Source organism: Borostomias antarcticus (assembly GCF_949987555.1).
Source record: "Borostomias antarcticus genome assembly, chromosome: 6".
NCBI classification, from domain to species: domain Eukaryota; kingdom Metazoa; phylum Chordata; class Actinopteri; order Stomiiformes; family Stomiidae; genus Borostomias; species Borostomias antarcticus.
Genome location: NC_140239.1, coordinates 13,410,621 through 13,432,653, shown reverse-complemented (window position 1 = coordinate 13,432,653; position 22,033 = coordinate 13,410,621). Strand labels below are relative to the sequence as shown.

At 44.6% G+C, this 22,033-nt stretch overlaps 1 protein-coding gene across 1 annotated transcript in view; it reads left to right on the top strand.

The window, feature by feature from the left end:
* The window catches only part of gck (glucokinase (hexokinase 4)), a gene marked incomplete at both ends in the record, with an annotated part of 191,344 nt that overhangs the window by 2,790 nt on the left and 166,521 nt on the right, over positions 1-22,033 (top strand). The window contains one exon of the mRNA XM_084439750.1: positions 1,111-1,266. Coding sequence (XP_084295876.1) covers positions 1,111-1,266 — 156 coding nt within the window. The remainder of the gene's footprint in view (positions 1-1,110; positions 1,267-22,033) is intronic.

Sequence of the window (22,033 nt, the reverse complement as noted above, 5' to 3'; positions counted from 1 at the left end):
AGCCCAGATAGCAAGCGGATGTGTAATGATTCTGGGCCATATATGGGCCGGAACTAAGCCACAAGGGCCAGATCTGGCCTGTATATGGCCCAGATCCACTTGCTATCTGGGAGTCGAGCCATGAGTCACCAAAGAAGAGAATGCTCGAGTCTGAGTCAAGTCCGAGACCTCCATGCTCGAGTCCGAGTCGAGTCACGAGTCCCGATAATCAGGACTCGAGTCCAATATCTGTGTATGCGTGTGTGAATATCTGTGTGTGTGCGCATGTGTGAGTGTGAGTGAGTGTGTGCGTGCGTGGGTGTGTGCATGCGTGTGTGTGTGCGTGTGTGCGTGCGTGTGTGTGTGCGTGTGAGGGAGGGGGTCTAGAGTCTAAAGTCAGTAGCCTATCAGAAGAGGCCAGCAGGTGCTCCCCTCTCACATGCATGTGAGCATTGTTTTTCCTGCAGCTCTTTGTGAATGGAGTGTGTGTTTGTGTTTGTGAATGGAGTGTGTGTGTGTGTTTGTGAATGGAGTGTGTGTGGACGTCAGTGGGCTGTCTCCGGGCGGAGCAGGCAGATTGATGAGGTCTCTCTGGAGGTCTCTCTGGAGTCAGACGGCCTAATGGATATTTACTCTCACAGCTTCTCACAGGCCACCACTGAGCAGGCTCCTCCCCCCTCTTCCACACCGCCCCAGACACAGAGATCTCCTGCTCTCTCTCTCTCCCTCTCTTTCTCTCTCTCTCTCTCCCTCTCTCTCTCAATGTATCTCTGTCTCTTTCTCTCTCTCTCTCTGTGATCGTGATGATGATGGTGATGATGATGATGTTGGTGATGATGATGATGACGGGCTCACGTTTTATGACGCATGTTCTTCTCTGTCTTTCTCACCCCCCTCCTCTCCTCCCCTCCTCCTCCTCCCCTCCTCCTCCTCTCCTTCCCTCCTCCTCTCCTCCCCCACTCCTCTCCCCTCTCCTCCCCCCCTCCTCCTCTCCTCCTCCTCTCCCCCCCTCCTCCTCCTCTCCTCACCCCCTCCTCTCCCCCCCTCCTCCTCCTCTCCTCCTCCCCTCCTCCTTTCTCCACCCCTCGTCCCCAACCCACACTGCCCCCCCCCCCCCCCACCCCGGGGCAGTTATGAGAAGCTGATCAGTGGGAAGTACATGGGTGAGCTGGTGAGGCTGGTCCTGCTTAAGCTGGTGAACGAGGACCTGCTGTTCAACGGCAAGGCGTCCGACCAGCTGAAGACCCGCGGGAGCTTCGAGACACGCTTCGTCTCCCAGGTCGAGAGGTGAGCCCAGGGGGTTGCCAAAGGTCGCAGGTCACGTCACCGAGGTCACAGCGGGTCACGGCCCATCACCCTGACCCCATAGTTTTACAACGTTAACTATTTCATTTTTTTTCATTTTTAGTAATACTATGGCCGTGTCCGAATGTCCATACTACATACTATATAGTACATACTGCAACTCTCCTACTACATGCTATTTAGTACATACTACTCCACAAAAACATGTTTAGTATGCAAGATAAATGTAGCATTCTACTTGAGTCATCCAGTGAAAGTGACGGACTCCGGCTCGCATACGGTTCATGTTAAACTTACAACAATATTGAGCTAGCCAGGCATTGGAGTTGATCATCCAACAGGCTCGATCCTCACCTTTTTGTATAATCCAAACTTTGGAATGGCTGTGATAATAGTCCACAAAATGTTCTTCCTTTGCCTCTTAAGCACCAGCTGCAACACTCTCCTCCAAATTCATTCTCTCCATTAGCAGGGCTAACGTTGCATTCAGTAGCTTGTGCTTCTTCTTATTATTGGGGTTGGTGAGAAGCTTGTGCAGTGGAGGGGTTTTGGGGGTTAGCCGTTGGATTGTTATGCTGAAATTATGCTAGCCAGCTAGTTCCCAAGCTTGTTTGATAACGTTATTTGATTCAGACATAACGTAGGCTGCCTGGTACAGTCCACTGACCAGTTGCTGGTTAGCTATGAGAGGCAGGATCCCAGCCGACCGTTGCATCCCCCCAACCCGCAACGGAGGGTTATCAACTCGGCTGGGACTCCCCCTCTCATCGCTAACCAGCACCTGAGCCAATTGAGCTAAAGGTGGTTAGCTAGCTCGATCGTGAAATTACTCAAACTGAATAAATATGACACTGATAAGCACACCGATGCTAATAGCTAGCTTAATCTTGATATAACATTACATTACATTACATTACATTAGTCATTTAGCAGACGCTTTTATCCAAAGCGACTAACAATAATTGCATTTAACGTAGGAAGAGCCAATGTACTACTACTTGCCAGAACTCACAAGTGCATCTTCTTTCTAAAACAAACAAGTGACTAAGAGCATAATCTAGTGCTGAAGGCAAAGTGCAAGAATCACAATCTAAAGTACAGTGCAATATAATATAATAAGTGCTTAGGTGGGAGGATTGTTGTAGTACTTCTTGAAGAGATGAGTTTTGAGCCTGCGACGAAAGATGGGCAGCGACTCTGCTGTCCTGACATCAGTGGGCAGCTCATTCCACCACTGCGGGGCCAGGACAGAGAAGAGCCGTGACCGTGTCGATCGACCGCAGGAGCCTTGGAGTGACGGGGCAGCCAGTCGCCCTGAGGTAGCAGAGCGTAGTGGTCGGGAGGGGATGTAGGGTTTGACCATGGCCTGGAGGTAGGAGGGGGCTGTTCCTTTCATTGCCCTGTAGGTTAGCGCCAGAGTTTTAAACTGGATGCGAGCCGCTACAGGGAGCCAGTGTAGGGAACGGAGGAGGGAAGTTGTGTGGGAGAATTTGGGGTGGTTGAACACCAGGCGAGCAGCAGCTTTCTGGACAAGTTCCAGAGGTTTAATGGCTGACGCCGGTGCCCCCGCGAGGAGGGAGTTGCAGTAGTCCAGGCGGGAGATGACCAGGGCCTGGATGAGTACCTGCGCCGTTTCATTAGTGAGGAAAGGGCGAATCCTCCTGATGTTGTAGAGCATGAATCTGCAGGAACGTGTGGCGGATGTGACATGTGAGGAAAATGACAGTTGGTCATCCAGGGTCACACCCAGATTCCTCGCAGTCCGAGTCGGGGTCACCACTGTGTCTTCAATGGTGATGGCCAGGTCCCGGTGCGGACAGCCCTTCCCCGGGAGGAACAGCAGCTCAGTCTTGTCCAGATTGAGCTTGAGGTGATGTGTCGTCATCCACTCCGAAATGTCAGCCAAGCACCCAGCTATGCGTGTCTCCACTTCTGTATCAGAAGGGGGAAATGACAGAACCAGTTGGGTGTCATCGGCATAGCAGTGATAGGAGAAGCCATGCGAGCGAATGACAGAGCCCAGAGATGTAGTGTAGAGGGAAAATATAACTAAGACATCTGCTAAAAAATGTATTTTCCACTGACAGATTTAGCTACAATGTCCACGAACATTTAAGCTAGGTTGGTGAATTACTGTCGCCTCAACTTCCACCAATTTTAACAAACCGAAAAATGTACTGTAACATGCCGCAACATTTCACTCAAATCTCCATCTTGTTTCCTCTCGATGCCTGCTCAATTTTGGGGGTAATTTCGGGAATATGTAGTACATACTATGATGCCAGATGTTGCAGGCACAATTTTGATGTAGCATGCTGCATCTGGCGTACTATATAGTATGTACTACATACATCTACATACATACATACCTCTTTGCACCTGAAGTTTCATGTACACTGTCCCAGACTCAAAACAGGAGATTCTCTTATATGTAGACTAGGTTGAATCTATGTCCGCAAAACCCTTCCAGAGTTTAAAGTTTACTAGGTATACAGTTAGTGTACCTTAAAGCCCCACTATGTTATGAGGGGCCGTATAGGCCATAATTCATACTTACCTCGCACACACATATATATTGGCTCTCACATACACAAAGTTGCCTCTCACACACACACAATTGCCTCTCACACACACACAGTTGACTCTCACACACACATATATTGGCTCTCACATACACAAAGTTGCCTCTCACACACACATATATTGGCTCTCACATACACAAAGTTGCCTCTCACACACAAACAATTGCCTCTCACACACACACAGTTGCCTCTCACATACACAAAGTTGCCTCTCACATACACACAATTGCCTCTCTCACACACACAGTTGCCTCTTACATACACAAAGTTGCCTCTCACATACACACAATTGCCTCTCACATACAGTACACACAATTGCCTCTCACACACATATATTGGCTCTCACATACACAGTTGCCCTTCACACACACACACACAGTTGCCTCTTACACACATATATAAAAGCTCTTACATTCTATGTAAATGCTCACACGCACATAAACCTTTCTTTCACATAACACATAAATGTTCACACACACACATAAACCATTTTTATATTCACTAATAATGAAATATTTCTTGTGTATGTGTGCGGATGGCAGTGATGTGTGTGTGTGAGGGGCAACTGTGTATGTGAGAGCCAATATATGTGTGTGAGGCCGATAGATACCCCCGTGTCTGCTGTGGTTGATGTAGCATGTCCGTTGAATATTCTCTCTCCTACTGTATGATGCTTTTAGCCTCTCTCACTCTGAAATGTAATTTAATGCAATGTATTGCTTTATAAATGTTCTTAGCCGGTAGACAAACATACTCCTGGAGCTTGCTCGATCGCCTTGTTCAGAGGGGTCAGGGAAGAATTTTTACAGCTCACTTATCTGGCCCCCGGGTGATTACTGTTTGTTTTCTTCCCTCTGGAATATGTAGAGAGTGAGTCGTATGCCCACCTCCATTGTTCTCTGTAAAGCGCATTGTGTTGCCTCTGGGTATGAAATGCGCTATACAAATAAAGCTTTGATTGATTGATTGATTGATTGAGGTGATACATTATGTGTGCGAGCAAAAATACTGTGTGTGTGAGGTGATACATTATGTGTGCGCGCAAAAATATTATGTGTGTGAACTGATACATTATGTGTGCGCGCAAAAATATTATGTGTGTGAGCTGATACATTATGTGTGCGCGCAAAAATATTATGTGTGTGAGCTGATACATTATGTGTGCGCGCAAAAATATTGTGTGAGAGATTTCAGTTGGAAAACGGAAGGCATTTCAGTTGAACAGGAAGGCAGCTGAAATCCTGAATCCTGATTGGTTCAGGGGGAAACATCTCCCGCCCACTCTACTGCCGCGCAGTCTGTTCTCATTTGAACAATGGCGCAAGGCGGAGAAATACTTAGCTAGTGAAGCCATTGTAAACAACAACGTCCATCTATATTATCAATATATGTGACAGCCGCTGGGGATTTGGTCCGGGCAGATAGATTAGCATCGATTATCATGTTTGTTTTCATCGGCTATTGCTTCCGGATTCTCCACCACCCACACCTCCTCGCACAAGAACACCGGCTTTGTTTACATTCACTTCCAAGTTAAACCATGGATGCTGCAACAAAGATCTGGTCAACGCCGCTCGACACACCAACAATGGAGAACTTATAGATTTGGGGTAAGCTAACGTTATGCTATGTGTCCTGTTTACATTACGTTAACGCTAGCGCCTTTGTTAGCCAGCTAGCGTTAGTCGGCGCTAGTGTTGGCTGTTAGCTAGCTCTGTTCTCTTATCCTGAACTAACGCTAGCTAGGAGGAGATGATCAACAGAGCTAGCTAACATTAACTTTAACTAGCTATATTCCTTTGTTCCTATACTAGCCATCAATGCAGGAACACGCTAGTTAGCCTTTGTTAGTGCTAGTGCCTTTGTTAGCCAGCTGCCTTGCTGGCTAGTTCAGGATAAAGAGACAGGGCTAGTTAACGTTAGTTAGCTCTTTCCCTATGATCCATTATTAGACAGCAAGACCAGGATCATGCTAGTTAGCAGGGCTAGCCTTTGTTAGCCAGCGAGCCAACTGCCTAGCAAAGGGACAGAGCTAGTGAGCTGTCCCTTTGTTTCTAAACTAGCCAGCAAGGCAGCTAATGTCCAGCTAGATCGCTCATAGAGAGAAACAGAAACATAGCTACCTATAGAAACATAGAGAGGAACAGAATGAGCGAGAGTATGGTAAGTTAGTCGGACAACCTTGTTTTTTGTTTTGGTTGCAGTGTCAGCAAAAACCAGCTCCAGGCCATAGAAGCCTGCCAGAACTGGACAACCACGAGAAAGGAAGAAAGGTCCACATTCTGTCTGACATTGCTGGGGTCGTGAGGGACAGCCCTTCAGGTACATTATGATGATAATATAACTTTAGGCTAACTGACGCTTCAACGTAATGACTAAGGATATCTTACAGGGGAGACATCCATGGATCCAGAAAGACCAGGAGCAGGCCATCCTGGACCCAACGTCATGGAGACCCAGTGGAGCGGTAGCTGCTGCTGACGCCCCCGTCCATTTACCACCAGCTGCTAGTGCAGTACGTCAGCAGAATCCAGCTACCTTCTTCACTGTGCCAGAGGACAGGAGTGGAGAGGCATCCAAAAGGGGCGGTGTTTTAGTACAGCAGCCCACCCCGACACTGCCCCCACCACTGACGCACTCCTTCACACCACCCCTCTGCCTCCTGCTACGGCCCTCCTTGTGCCTCCGGTTCCTCCAGCTCCCCAAGACCACAGCCTGGAGGAGGAGGAGGAAAAAGATGGAAGAGGCCCAGGCCACCCAGACATCAGTCAAAAGGCCTATGAGGCATATAAATGCAGAATGTGTCATTACATAATACATTTAAAAAATATAAAGCCTATATGAAAATGAATATAAGATTAAGTTCGCGTTTTAAGTTTTAAATTGTCACATACATTATAAAATGCGAGTATAAGTAGTAAACTGTAACAAAAATATTGTAACAAAAAATTAGTCAGTAAGGCAAAGCCTAAAATAAAGGCAACAGCCTAAAATAATACTGCAATACTGACAGATTTACCGTGACTAGTGATTGAGACCAGAGTAGGCCTACTAGACAATCTGGCAATTTACTATCTGTTCAATTGTCTATTGTATAGGCAGTGTTCAATTGTTCAAATGTTGGTCAGGTGTGAGTTCAAGTATACAGTAGTACAAAGTCAGTTGTCTACTGTAGACATGGTGCAAGGTGTTCATTGCAACTGTACAAAGTCAGTTGTCTACTGTAGACATGGTGCAAGGTGTTCATTGCAATCAAGTGTACAAGATAACAGTACCCAGCTCAATATTCAATGCACAGCTCAATACATAAGGTAATAACAACAGACGACTCAGTACTCAATATTCAAACAATGCAGTCTGTTCAAGTGTGTGCAAGTCTGTGTAAGAGAGCAACCAATGTCTAAAGCAGGTAAGGGTTCCGTTGGTGTCCGTGTCAGCAGTTCAGTAGCCTGATGGCTTGTGGGTAGAGGCCGTCTGAACCTGCTGGTTTGGTAGGAGAGTGAAAGGACTGTGGCTGGGATGTTTATTTCTCCTGCAGTGCTGTCCTGTGGATCTACAGTGAATCTACAAACGACGTCTTGTTCTGAGCTGCTGTGGAGTTTGGTGAGGAGCATGTGACATATCATCCCTCATCATAACAGAACTCTCTTATATTCTCAAAGAGAAACTTCTGCCAGGCCATGTCCAGTCCAGGTGGGGCTTATACAACACAAGAAGACCTGGGGGGCAGGAAATGAGGCTTGCGCAGCATCTGAAACTCGACTGCTGATGCATCAGTGTTCTTTGGCCACAACCACACCGGGTGTCTCAGCATCGAAACTGAAATAGAATAGAAGAAAGTACATTAAATATTACCTACAGTTACTGGCAAGTTTCAAGTTGTTTTCTTCATATACTCAATAACAATGCACCATCATTATCAGTAATGAAAATCTTAGGCTTACAGCCGACTCAGCTTTGTGTAATAAAATAATACAAAAGGACATAGAATAAAATATAATAAAAGTAAAAAAAAATCAGGTATGCAGTGCAACATAAGTGTAGATAGATTTAAAGTAAAGTGGCAAAAGTGACCAAGGTGCTGTGTGCACCCGCACATGCATGCACGGTGGGCGTGTAAGTCTTAAAGTCAGTGGTTTAAGGGGGATGGCTTGCAGGTAAAAGCTGTCTCTGAACCTGTTGGTTCGGGGTCTGACGCTCCTGTACCGCTTGCCAGCCTGGTGATGTGCTGAGCTGATTTGACCACCCTCCTCTGCAGAGGTTTGCGGTCGAGGGCGGTGCAGCTGCTGTCTCGATGGTGTAGAGGTTGGTGAGTATCCTGGAGTCCATGCCAAACCTCTTCAGGTGCCGGAGGAAGAAGAACTGCTGTCTCGCTGCCTTCATGACCACGCCTGTGTGGTGTGACCAGCTCAGATCCTCGCTGATGTTGATTCCCAGGAACCTGAAGCCACTGACCCTCTCCACTGCTGTTCCCTCGATGTGGATGGGCGTGTGCACCCCGCCCTGCAGCCTCCTGTAATCCACGGTCATTGGTCTTGTTGACGTTGAGCAGGAGTTTGTTCTGACTCCACAATGTCAGTGCTCTCACCTCTGCGCTGTAGGCTGACTCATCACCGTCTGATGATGGTGTTTTCGTCAGCACTCCATATTGATAAAATACTACTGTACTGTGTTGATTAAATAGACTAAACTAGTACATGGTACTGTAGTTCCCTGAAGGGCTGTCCCTCATGACCCCAGCAATGTCAGACAGAATGTGGACCTTTCTTCCTTTCTCGTGGTTGTCCAGTTGTTCTGGCAGGCTTCTATGCCCTGGAGCTGGTTTTTGCTGACCCTGCAACCAAAACAAAAAACAAGGGTGTCCGACTAACTTACCATACTCTTGCTCATTCTGTTCCTCTCTATGTTTCTATAGGTAGCTATGTTTCTGTTTCTCTTTATGAACGATCTAGCTGGACCTTAGCTGCCTTGCTGGCTAGTTTAGAAACAAAGGGACAGCTCACTAGCTCTGTCCCTTTGCTAGGCAGTTGGCTCGCTGGCTAACAAAGGCTAGCCCTGCTAACTAGCATGATCCTGGTCTTGCTGTCTAATAATGGATCATAGGGAAAGAGCTAACTAACGTTAACTAGCCCTGTCTCTTTATCCTGAACTAGCCAGCAAGGCAGCTGGCTAACAAAGGCACTAGCACTAACAAAGGCTAACTAGCGTGTTCCTGCATTGATGGCTAGTATAGGAACAAAGGAATATAGCTAGTTAAAGTTAATGTTAGCTAGCTCTGTTGATCATCTCCTCCTAGCTAGCGTTAGTTCAGGATAAGAGAACAGAGCTAGCTAACGTTAGCCAACGCTAGCGCCGGGTGACGCTAGCTGGTAGGTTCTCCATTGTTGGTGTGTCAAGCGGCGTTGACCAGATCTTTGTTGCAGCATCCATGGTTTAACTTGGAAGTGAATGTAAACAAAGCCGGTGTTCTTGTGCGAGGAGGTGTGGGTGGTGGAGAATCCGGAAGCAATAGCCGATGAAAACAAACATGATAATCGATGCTAATCTATCTGCCCGGACCAAATCCCCAGCGGCTGTCACATACTGTATATTGATAATATAGATGGACGTTGTTGTTTACAATGGCTTCACTAGCTAAGTATTTCTCCGCCTTGCGCCATTGTTCAAATGAGAACAGACTGCGCGGCAGTAGAGTGGGCAGGAGATGTTTCCCCCTGAACCAATCAGGATTCAGGATTTCAGCTGCCTTCCTGTTAAACTGAAATGCCTTCCGTTTTCCAACTGAAATCTCTCACACAATATTTTTGCGCGCACACATAATGTATCAGCTCACACACATAATATTTTTGCGCGCACACATAATGTATCAGCTCACACACATAATATTTTTGCGCGCACACATAATGTATCAGTTCACACACATAATATTTTTGCGCGCACACAAATGTATCAGCTCACACATATAATATTTTTGCGCGCACACATAATGTATCACCTCACACACAGTATTTTTGCTCGCACACATAATGTATCACCTCACACACATCACTGCCATCCGCACACATACACAAGAAATATTTCATTATTAGTGAATATGAAAATGGTTTATGTGTGTGTGTGAACATTTATGTGTTATGTGAAAGAAAGGTTTATGTGCGTGTGAGCATTTACATAGAATGTAAGAGCTTTTATATATGTATGTAAGAGGCAACTGTGTGTGTGTGTGAGGGGCAACTGTGTGTATGTGAGAGGCAACTTTGTGTATGTGAGAGGCAACTGTGTGTGTGTGAGAGGCAATTGTTTGTGTGTGAGAGGCAACTTTGTGTATGTGAGAGCCAATATATGTGTGTGTGAGAGGCAACTTTGTGTATGTGAGAGCCAATATATGTGTGTGAGAGTCAACTGTGTGTGTGTGAGAGGCAATTGTGTGTGTGTGAGAGGCAACTTTGTGTATGTGAGAGCCAATATATATGTGTGTGCGAGGTAAGTATGAATTATGGCCTATACGGCCCCTCATACTATGTTGTTGATTTCATCTTAAAATATCAGTTTCGAAGTCGATCTATTGGAGTGCTGGATTATTATAGCGAGAACAGCACCTCTTCCATTCCCACAGAGGGGTCCGGCGGCCTGTATTTGCACTACGGTATGTAACTTTTGACTGTGAGCCGCGGTTTTCTTTCGCATGAACGTTCTGCTTCTCCACTTCTTGTTATTGCTGAAGTATTCTGCCAGCCATGCAATGCATATCGGTATTTTTGTAGGTGTATTGATTTGTAATTTGGTTGTATTGTGTTAGATGTTAGCTGATAGAGTCAGCAAGCTCGCAGAGGCGCACACAATTACCTCATGTAGTTCTTTACCACCTCGTTACAAAAAATATATACATAATTCAGATTGTGATTGAAAATGAACTATGATCACCAGAATAAATAAAGTTTGTCTCCAAGTATATTATATTTAATGCATTCTACTAACTTTTCGATGTAGACCGAGATATAATTTTTCAGAAAATGTGCTATGAGAAATCCCATTCATTCTCTCGGCATTAGGAACACTACCGCTAGGGGGCGATGAGATTACTTTCCCTCCCTATGGTACTGTGGCTGTAATGGCTCTAGTGGCCTTTAGGGGCCACTAAAGTGCACAAAACTGGACCGCTACATAATGGGGCTTTAAGTATACACAAACCTTATATAGTAAAGTAGCCTACTTTTATATAGTATGCAGCTTCCATGAATTTCAATTTGATTCAACTGTATTGCAGACTCAGGGTCCAAATCAACAACATGACACAACATACAATACAATGAATAACATGCATACATAAAATGATCATGGTTTAAAATGTCTTGCACCTGTACCTCCACAGCTGGGTTGGTAGTGTGTAGTACTAAACCTTATGGTTTTTTAGTGGATTTTTCGGGGCATTTGTGCTTTATTATATAGGACAGTGTAGAGTGACAGGAAAGGTGAGAGAGAGAGAGAGGGGAGGACAAGCAGCACAGGGCCCAGGCCGGATTTGAACCTGGGCCGCTGCGATAAGTACTAGCCTCCACGTAGTACGCGCCTTAACCAATGAGCCACCGGGGCACCCCCCTAAACTTTATGTTTGATAAAACCAACATGGTAACATTTTCATGATTACAAGAGTCATTAAGCCAGCAAATACATTTATACAAAGTATCAACACCTGCAGCCACTAACGTTTCCCTTTCACTGCTCCTGGGTCTCTGGAGTCATATTCTCTTGGCTTCGTTATGCTACGTGAAGTCTCTGTAAGATGGCTGTGTTGTAGCTTGACCACAAGTGTGCAGTATATGTATTTAGTGGTGTGTAATATGCTCTGCAGAGAGACCTTCAGTCCACTGTACACATGCTGAATGTGCGTGAGAGCATGCTTGCTTGTGCACACAGCCTGCAGCCTTTAGATACAATCATCTGTCATTTGTTGTCCTAGATACATATACGTGTATGGGGCAGCTCAGGAGGTAGAGCCAATGATCGTAGGGTCAGCGGTTTGAATCCCGGGTCCTCCTGTCCACATGTCAAAGTGTCCTTGGGCAAGACACTGAACCCCAAATTGCTCTCAATGAGCAGGCTAGCACTTTGCATGGCAGCTGCCGCCATTGGTGTGTGTGTGTGAATGAGAGGGCTTTGTAAAGCGCTTTGAATAAAAGAGCAGTCCATTTACCATTACCTTTTGCCATACTGTTCTAGAGGTTTGTGTTAGAACCCCAGGGTCATCATACTGTTCTAGAGTCTTGTTTTAGAACCCCAGGGTCATCATACTGTTCTAGAGGCTTGTTTGAGAACCCCAGGGTCATCATACTGTTCTAGAGGTTTGTTTTAGAACCCCAGGGTCATCATACTGTTCTAGAGGTATGTTTTAGAACTCCAGGGTCATCATGCTGTTCTAGAGGTTTGTTTTAGAACCCCAGGGTCATCATACTGTTCTAGAGGCTTGTTTTAGAACCCCAGGGTCATCATACTGTTTTAGAGGTTTGTGTTAGAACCACAGGGTCATCATACTGTTCTAGAGGTTTGTGTTAGAACCCCAGGGTCATCATGCTGTTCTAGAGGTTTGTTTTAGAATCCCAGGGTCATCATGCTGTTCTAGAAGCTTGTTTTAGAACCCCAGGTTCATCATGCTGTTCTAAAGGCTTGTTTTAGAACCCCGGGGTCATCATGCTGTTCTAGAGGCTTGTTTTAGAACCTCAGGGTCATCATACTGTTCCAGAGGCTTGTTTTAGAACCCCAGGGTCATCATATTGTTCTAGAGGCTTGTTTTAGAACCCCAGGGTCATCATACTGTTCTAGAAATTTGTGTTAGAACCACAGGGTCATCATACTGTTCTAGAGGTTTGTTTAAGAACCCCAGGGTCATCATACTGTTCCAGAGGCTTGTTTTAGAACCCCAGGGTCATCATACTGTTCTAGAGGTTTGTGTTAGAACCCCAGGGTCATCATATTGTTCTAGAGGCTTGTTTTAGAACCCCAGGGTCATCATACTGTTCTAGAGGTTTGTGTTAGAACCCCAGGGTCATCATACTGTTCTAGAGTCTTGTTTTAGAACCCCAGGGTCATCATACTGTTCTAGAGGTTTGTGTTAGAACCCCAGGGTCATCATATTGTTCTAGAGGCTTGTTTTAGAACCACAGGGTCATCAAACTGTAATGTTCTAGAGGTTTGTGTTAGAACCCCAGGGTCATCATATTGTTCTAGAGGCTTGTGTTAGAACCACAGGGTCATCAAACTGTAATGTTCTAGAGGTTTGTGTTAGAACCCTAGGGTCATCATACTGTTCTAGAGGTTTGTGTTAGAACCCCAGGGTCATCATACTGTTCTAGAGGTTTGTGTTAGAACCGCAGGGTCATCATACTGTTGTAGAGGTTTGTTTTAGAATCCCAGGGTCATCATGTTGTTCTAGTGGCTTGTTTTAGAACCCCAGGGTCATCATGCTGTTCTAGAGGCTTGTTTTAGAACCCCATGGTCATCATACTGTTCTAGAGGCTTGTTTTAGAACCCCAGGGTCATCATATTGTTCTAGTGGCTTGTTTTAGAACCCCAGGTTCATCATACTGCTCTAGAGGTTTGTGTTAGAACCACAGTGTCATCATACTGTACTGTTCTAGAGGTTTGTTTTAGACCCCCAGGGTCATCATACTGTTCTAGAGGTTTGGGTTAGAACCCCAGGGTCATCATACTGTTCTAGAGGTTTGTGTTAGAATCACAGGGTCATCATACTGCACTGTTCTAGAGGCTTGTTTTAGAACCCCAGGGTCATCATACTGTTCTAGAGGTTTGTGTTAGAACCTTAGGGTCATCATACCTTTCTAGAGGTTTGTTTTAGAACCTTAGGGTCATCATACTGTTCTAGAGGTTTGTGTTAGAACCCCAGGGTCATCATATTGTTCTAGAGGCTTGTTTTAGAACCCCAGGGTCATCATGCTGTTCTAGAGGTTTGTTTTAGAATCCCAGGGTCATCATGCTGTTCTAGTGACTTGTTTTAGAACCCCAGGGTCATCATATTGTTCTAGAGGCTTGTTTTAGAACCCCAGGGTCATCATACTGTTCTAGAAATTTGTGTTAGAACCACAGGGTCATCATACTGTTCTAGAGGTTTGTTTAAGAACCCCAGGGTCATCATACTGTTCCAGAGGCTTGTTTTAGAACCCCAGGGTCATCATACTGTTCTAGAGGTTTGTGTTAGAACCCCAGGGTCATCATATTGTTCTAGAGGCTTGTTTTAGAACCCCAGGGTCATCATACTGTTCTAGAGGTTTGTGTTAGAACCCCAGGGTCATCATACTGTTCTAGAGTCTTGTTTTAGAACCCCAGGGTCATCATACTGTTCTAGAGGTTTGTGTTAGAACCCCAGGGTCATCATATTGTTCTAGAGGCTTGTTTTAGAACCCCAGGGTCATCATGCTGTTCTAGAGGTTTGTTTTAGAATCCCAGGGTCATCATGCTGTTCTAGTGACTTGTTTTAGAACCCCAGGGTCATCATACGGTTCTAGAGGTTTGTGTTAGAACCCCAGGGTCATCATACTGTTCTAGAGGTTTGTGTTAGAACCACAGGGTCATCATACTGTAATGTTCTAGAGGTTTGTGTTAGAACCCCAGGGTCATCATATTGTTCTAGAGGCTTGTGTTAGACCCCCAGGGTCATCATACTGTTCTAGAGGTTTGTGTTAGAACCCTAGGGTCATCATACTGTTCTAGAGGTTTGTGTTAGAACCCTAGTGTCATCATACTGTTCTAGAGGTTTGTGTTAGAACCGCAGGGTCATCATACTTTTCTAGAGGTTTGTTTTAGAACCTTAGGGTCATCATACTGTTCTAGAGGTTTGTGTTAGAACCCCAGGGTCATCATATTGTTCTAGAGGCTTGTTTTAGAACCCCAGGGTCATCATGCTGTTCTAGAGGTTTGTTTTAGAATCCCAGGGTCATCATGCTGTTCTAGTGACTTGTTTTAGAACCCCAGGGTCATCATACTGTACTGTTCTAGAGGTTTGTTTTAGACCCCCAGGGTCATCATACTGTTCTAGAGGTTTGTGTTAGAACCCCAGTGTCATCATACTGTTCTAGAGGTTTGTGTTAGAACCCTAGTGTCATCATACTGTTCTAGAGGTTTGTGTTAGAATCACAGGGTCATCATACTGTTCTAGAGGCTTGTTTTAGAACCCCAGGGTCATCATACTCTTCTAGAGGTTTGTGTTAGAACCCCAGGGTCATCATATTGTTCTAGAGGCTTGTTTTAGAACCACAGGGTCATCAAACTGTAATGTTCTAGAGGTTTGTGTTAGAACCCCAGGGTCATCATATTGTTCTAGAGGCTTGTGTTAGAACCACAGGGTCATCAAACTGTAATGTTCTAGAGGTTTGTGTTAGAACCCTAGGGTCATCATACTGTTCTAGAGGTTTGTGTTAGAACCCCAGGGTCATCATACTGTTCTAGAGGTTTGTGTTAGAACCGCAGGGTCATCATACTGTTGTAGAGGTTTGTTTTAGAATCCCAGGGTCATCATGTTGTTCTAGTGGCTTGTTTTAGAACCCCAGGGTCATCATGCTGTTCTAGAGGCTTGTTTTAGAACCCCATGGTCATCATACTGTTCTAGAGGCTTGTTTCAGAACCCCAGGGTCATCATATTGTTCTAGTGGCTTGTTTTAGAACCCCAGGTTCATCATACTGCTCTAGAGGTTTGTGTTAGAACCACAGGGTCATCATACTGTTCTAGAGGTTTGTGTTAGAACCACAGTGTCATCATACTGTACTGTTCTAGAGGTTTGTTTTAGACCCCCAGGGTCATCATACTGTTCTAGAGGTTTGGGTTAGAACCCCAGGGTCATCATACTGTTCTAGAGGTTTGTGTTAGAATCACAGGGTCATCATACTGCACTGTTCTAGAGGCTTGTTTTAGAACCCCAGGGTCATCATACTGTTCTAGAGGTTTGTGTTAGAACCTTAGGGTCATCATACCTTTCTAGAGGTTTGTTTTAGAACCTTAGGGTCATCATACTGTTCTAGAGGTTTGTGTTAGAACCCCAGGGTCATCATATTGTTCTAGAGGCTTGTTTTAGAACCCCAGGGTCATCATGCTGTTCTAGAGGTTTGTTTTAGAATCCCAGGGTCATCATGCTGTTCTAGTGACTTGTTTTAGAACCCCAGGGTCATCATATTGTTCTAGAGGCTTGTTTTAGAACCCCAGGGTCATCATACTGTTCTAGAAATTTGTGTTAGAACCACAGGGTCATCATACTGTTCTAGAGGTTTGTTTAAGAACCCCAGGGTCATCATACTGTTCCAGAGGCTTGTTTTAGAACCCCAGGGTCATCATACTGTTCTAGAGGTTTGTGTTAGAACCCCAGGGTCATCATATTGTTCTAGAGGCTTGTTTTAGAACCCCAGGGTCATCATACTGTTCTAGAGGTTTGTGTTAGAACCCCAGGGTCATCATACTGTTCTAGAGTCTTGTTTTAGAACCCCAGGGTCATCATACTGTTCTAGAGGTTTGTGTTAGAACCCCAGGGTCATCATATTGTTCTAGAGGCTTGTTTTAGAACCCCAGGGTCATCATGCTGTTCTAGAGGTTTGTTTTAGAATCCCAGGGTCATCATGCTGTTCTAGTGACTTGTTTTAGAACCCCAGGGTCATCATACTGTTCTAGAGGTTTGTGTTAGAACCCCAGGGTCATCATACTGTTCTAGAGGTTTGTGTTAGAACCACAGGGTCATCATACTGTACTGTTCTAGAGGTTTGTTTTAGAACCCGAGGGTCATCATGCTGTTCTAGAGGTTTGTTTTAGAATCCCAGGGTCATCATGCTGTTCTAGAAGCTTGTTTTAGAACCCCAGTTTCATCATGCTGTTCTAAAGGCTTGTTTTAGAACCCCAGGGTCATCATGCTGTTCTAGAGGCTTGTTTTAGAACCCCATGGTCATCATACTGTTCTAGAGGCTTGTTTTAGAACCCCAGGGTCATCATATTGTTCTAGAGGCTTGTTTTAGAACCCCAGGGTCATCATACTGTTCTAGAGGTTTGTTTTAGAACTCCAGGGTCATCATACTGTACTGTTCTAGAGGCTTGTTTTAGAACCCCAGGGTCATCATACTGTACTGTTCTAGAGGCTTGTTTTAGAACCCCAGGGTCATCATACTGTTCTAGAGGTTTGTGTTAGAACCGCAGGGTCATCATACCTTTCTAGAGGTTTGTTTTAGAACCTTAGAGTCATCATACTGTTCTAGAGGTTTGTGTTAGAACCCCAGGGTCATCATATTGTTCTAGAGGCTTGTTTTAGAACCCCAGGGTCATCATGCTGTTCTAGAGGTTTGTTTTAGAATCCCAGGGTCATCATGCTGTTCTAGTGACTTGTTTTAGAACCCCAGGGTCATCATACTGTTCTAGAGGTTTGTGTTAGAACCACAGGGTCATCATACTGTACTGTTCTAGAGGTTTGTGTTAGAACCCCAGTGTCATCATACTGTTCTAGAGGTTTGTGTTAGAACCCTAGTGTCATCATACTGTTCTAGAGGTTTGTGTTAGAATCACAGGGTCATCATACTGTTCTAGAGGCTTGTTTTAGAACCCCAGGGTCATCATACTGTTCTAGAGGTTTGTGTTAGAACCCCAGGGTCATCATATTGTTCTAGAGGCTTGTGTTAGAACCACAGGGTCATCAAACTGTAATGTTCTAGAGGTTTGTGTTAGAACCCCAGGGTCATCATATTGTTCTAGAGGCTTGTGTTAGACCCCCAGGGTCATCATACTGTTCTAGAGGTTTGTGTTAGAACCCTAGGGTCATCATACTGTTCTAGAGGTTTGTGTTAGAACCCTAGTGTCATCATACTGTTCTAGAGGTTTGTGTTAGAACCGCAGGGTCATCATACTTTTCTAGAGGTTTGTTTTAGAACCTTAGGGTCATCATACGTTTCTAGAGGTTTGTGTTAGAACCCCAGGGTCATCATATTGTTCTAGAGGCTTGTTTTAGAATCCCAGGGTCATCATGCTGTTCTAGTGACTTGTTTTAGAACCCCAGGGTCATCATACTGTACTGTTCTAGAGGTTTGTTTTAGACCCCCAGGGTCATCATACTGTTCTAGAGGTTTGTGTTAAAACCCCAGTGTCATCATACTGTTCTAGAGGTTTGTGTTAGAACCCTAGTGTCATCATACTGTTCTAGAGGTTTGTGTTAGAATCACAGGGTCATCATACTGTTCTAGAGGCTTGTTTTAGAACCCCAGGGTCATCATACTGTTCTAGAGGTTTGTGTTAGAACCCCAGGGTCATCATATTGTTCTAGAGGCTTGTTTTAGAACCACAGGGTCATCAAACTGTAATGTTCTAGAGGTTTGTGTTAGAACCACAGGGTCATCATATTGTTCTAGAGGCTTGTGTTAGAACCACAGGGTCATCAAACTGTAATGTTCTAGAGGTTTGTGTTAGAACCCTAGGGTCATCATACTGTTCTAGAGGTTTGTGTTAGAACCCCAGGGTCATCATACTGTTATAGAGGTTTGTGTTAGAACCGCAGGGTCATCATACTGTTGTAGAGGTTTGTTTTAGAATCCCAGGGTCATCATGTTGTTCTAGTGGCTTGTTTTAGAACCCCAGGGTCATCATGCTGTTCTAGAGGCTTGTTTTAGAACCCCATGGTCATCATACTGTTCTAGAGGCTTGTTTTAGAACCCCAGGGTCATCATATTGTTCTAGTGGCTTGTTTTAGAACCCCAGGTTCATCATACTGCTCTAGAGGTTTGTGTTAGAACCACAGGGTCATCATACTGTTCTAGAGGTTTGTGTTAGAACCACAGTGTCATCATACTGTACTGTTCTAGAGGTTTGTTTTAGACCCCCAGGGTCATCATACTGTTCTAGAGGTTTGGGTTAGAACCCCAGGGTCATCATACTGTTCTAGAGGTTTGTGTTAGAATCACAGGGTCATCATACTGCACTGTTCTAGAGGCTTGTTTTAGAACCCCAGGGTCATCATACTGTTCTAGAGGTTTGTGTTAGAACCTTAGGGTCATCATACCTTTCTAGAGGTTTGTTTTAGAACCTTAGGGTCATCATACTGTTCTAGAGGTTTGTGTTAGAACCCCAGGGTCATCATACTGTTCTAGAGGTTTGTGTTAGAACCGCAGGGTCATCATACCTTTCTAGAGGTTTGTTTTAGAACCTTAGGGTCATCATACTGTTCTAGAGGTTTGTGTTAGAACCCCAGGGTCATCATATTGTTCTAGAGGCTTGTTTTAGAACCCCAGGGTCATCATGCTGTTCTAGAGGTTTGTTTTAGAATCCCAGGGTCATCATGCTGTTCTAGTGACTTGTTTTAGAACCCCAGGGTCATCATACTGTTCTAGAGGTTTGTGTTAGAACCACAGGGTCATCATACTGTACTGTTCTAGAGGTTTGTGTTAGAACCCCAGTGTCATCATACTGTTCTAGAGGTTTGTGTTAGAACCCTAGTGTCATCATACTGTTCTAGAGGTTTGTGTTAGAATCACAGGGTCATCATACTGTTCTAGAGGCTTGTTTTAGAACCCCAGGGTCATCATACTGTTCTAGAGGTTTGTGTTAGAACCCCAGGGTCATCATATTGTTCTAGAGGCTTGTGTTAGAACCACAGGGTCATCAAACTGTAATGTTCTAGAGGTTTGTGTTAGAACCCCAGGGTCATCATATTGTTCTAGAGGCTTGTGTTAGACCCCCAGGGTCATCATACTGTTCTAGAGGTTTGTGTTAGAACCCTAGGGTCATCATACTGTTCTAGAGGTTTGTGTTAGAACCCTAGTGTCATCATACTGTTCTAGAGGTTTGTGTTAGAACCGCAGGGTCATCATACTTTTCTAGAGGTTTGTTTTAGAACCTTAGGGTCATCATACGTTTCTAGAGGTTTGTGTTAGAACCCCAGGGTCATCATATTGTTCTAGAGGCTTGTTTTAGAACCCCAGGGTCATCATGCTGTTCTAGAGGTTTGTTTTAGAATCCCAGGGTCATCATGCTGTTCTAGTGACTTGTTTTAGAACCCCAGGGTCATCATACTGTACTGTTCTAGAGGTTTGTTTTAGACCCCCAGGGTCATCATACTGTTCTAGAGGTTTGTGTTAGAACCCCAGTGTCATCATACTGTTCTAGAGGTTTGTGTTAGAACCCTAGTGTCATCATACTGTTCTAGAGGTTTGTGTTAGAATCACAGGGTCATCATACTGTTCTAGAGGCTTGTTTTAGAACCCCAGGGTCATCATACTGTTCTAGAGGTTTGTGTTAGAACCCCAGGGTCATCATATTGTTCTAGAGGCTTGTTTTAGAACCACAGGGTCATCAAACTGTAATGTTCTAGAGGTTTGTGTTAGAACCCCAGGGTCATCATATTGTTCTAGAGGCTTGTGTTAGAACCACAGGGTCATCAAACTGTAATGTTCTAGAGGTTTGTGTTAGAACCCTAGGGTCATCATACTGTTCTAGAGGTTTGTGTTAGAACCCCAGGGTCATCATACTGTTCTAGAGGTTTGTGTTAGAACCGCAGGGTCATCATACTGTTGTAGAGGTTTGTTTTAGAATCCCAGGGTCATCATGTTGTTCTAGTGGCTTGTTTTAGAACCCCAGGGTCATCATGCTGTTCTAGAGGCTTGTTTTAGAACCCCATGGTCATCATACTGTTCTAGAGGCTTGTTTTAGAACCCCAGGGTCATCATATTGTTCTAGTGGCTTGTTTTAGAACCCCAGGTTCATCATACTGCTCTAGAGGTTTGTGTTAGAACCACAGGGTCATCATACTGTTCTAGAGGTTTGTGTTAGAACCACAGTGTCATCATACTGTACTGTTCTAGAGGTTTGTTTTAGACCCCCAGGGTCATCATACTGTTCTAGAGGTTTGGGTTAGAACCCCAGGGTCATCATACTGTTCTAGAGGTTTGTGTTAGAATCACAGGGTCATCATACTGCACTGTTCTAGAGGCTTGTTTTAGAACCCCAGGGTCATCATACTGTTCTAGAGGTTTGTGTTAGAACCTTAGGGTCATCATACCTTTCTAGAGGTTTGTTTTAGAACCTTAGGGTCATCATACTGTTCTAGAGGTTTGTGTTAGAACCCCAGGGTCATCATATTGTTCTAGAGGCTTGTTTTAGAACCCCAGGGTCATCATGCTGTTCTAGAGGTTTGTTTTAGAATCCCAGGGTCATCATGCTGTTCTAGTGACTTGTTTTAGAACCCCAGGGTCATCATACTGTTCTAGAGGTTTGTGTTAGAACCACAGGGTCATCATACTGTTCTAAAGGTTTGTGTTAGAACCCCAGGGTCATCATACTGTTCTAGAAATTTGTGTTAGAACCACAGGGTCATCATACTGTTCTAGAGGTTTGTTTAAGAACCCCAGGGTCATCATACTGTTCCAGAGGCTTGTTTTAGAACCCCAGGGTCATCATACTGTTCTAGAGGTTTGTGTTAGAACCCCAGGGTCATCATATTGTTCTAGAGGCTTGTTTTAGAACCCCAGGGTCATCATACTGTTCTAGAGGTTTGTGTTAGAACCCCAGGGTCATCATACTGTTCTAGAGTCTTGTTTTAGAACCCCAGGGTCATCATACTGTTCTAGAGGTTTGTGTTAGAACCCCAGGGTCATCATATTGTTCTAGAGGCTTGTTTTAGAACCCCAGGGTCATCATGCTGTTCTAGAGGTTTGTTTTAGAATCCCAGGGTCATCATGCTGTTCTAGTGACTTGTTTTAGAACCACAGGGTCATCATACTGTTCTAGAGGTTTGTGTTAGAACCCCAGGGTCATCATACTGTTCTAGAGGTTTGTGTTAGAACCACAGGGTCATCATACTGTACTGTTCTAGAGGTTTGTTTTAGAACCCGAGGGTCATCATGCTGTTCTAGAGGTTTGTTTTAGAATCCCAGGGTCATCATGCTGTTCTAGAAGCTTGTTTTAGAACCCCAGTTTCATCATGCTGTTCTAAAGGCTTGTTTTAGAACCCCAGGGTCATCATGCTGTTCTAGAGGCTTGTTTTAGAACCCCATGGTCATCATACTGTTCTAGAGGCTTGTTTTAGAACCCCAGGGTCATCATATTGTTCTAGAGGCTTGTTTTAGAACCCCAGGGTCATCATACTGTTCTAGAGGTTTGTTTTAGAACTCCAGGGTCATCATACTGTACTGTTCTAGAG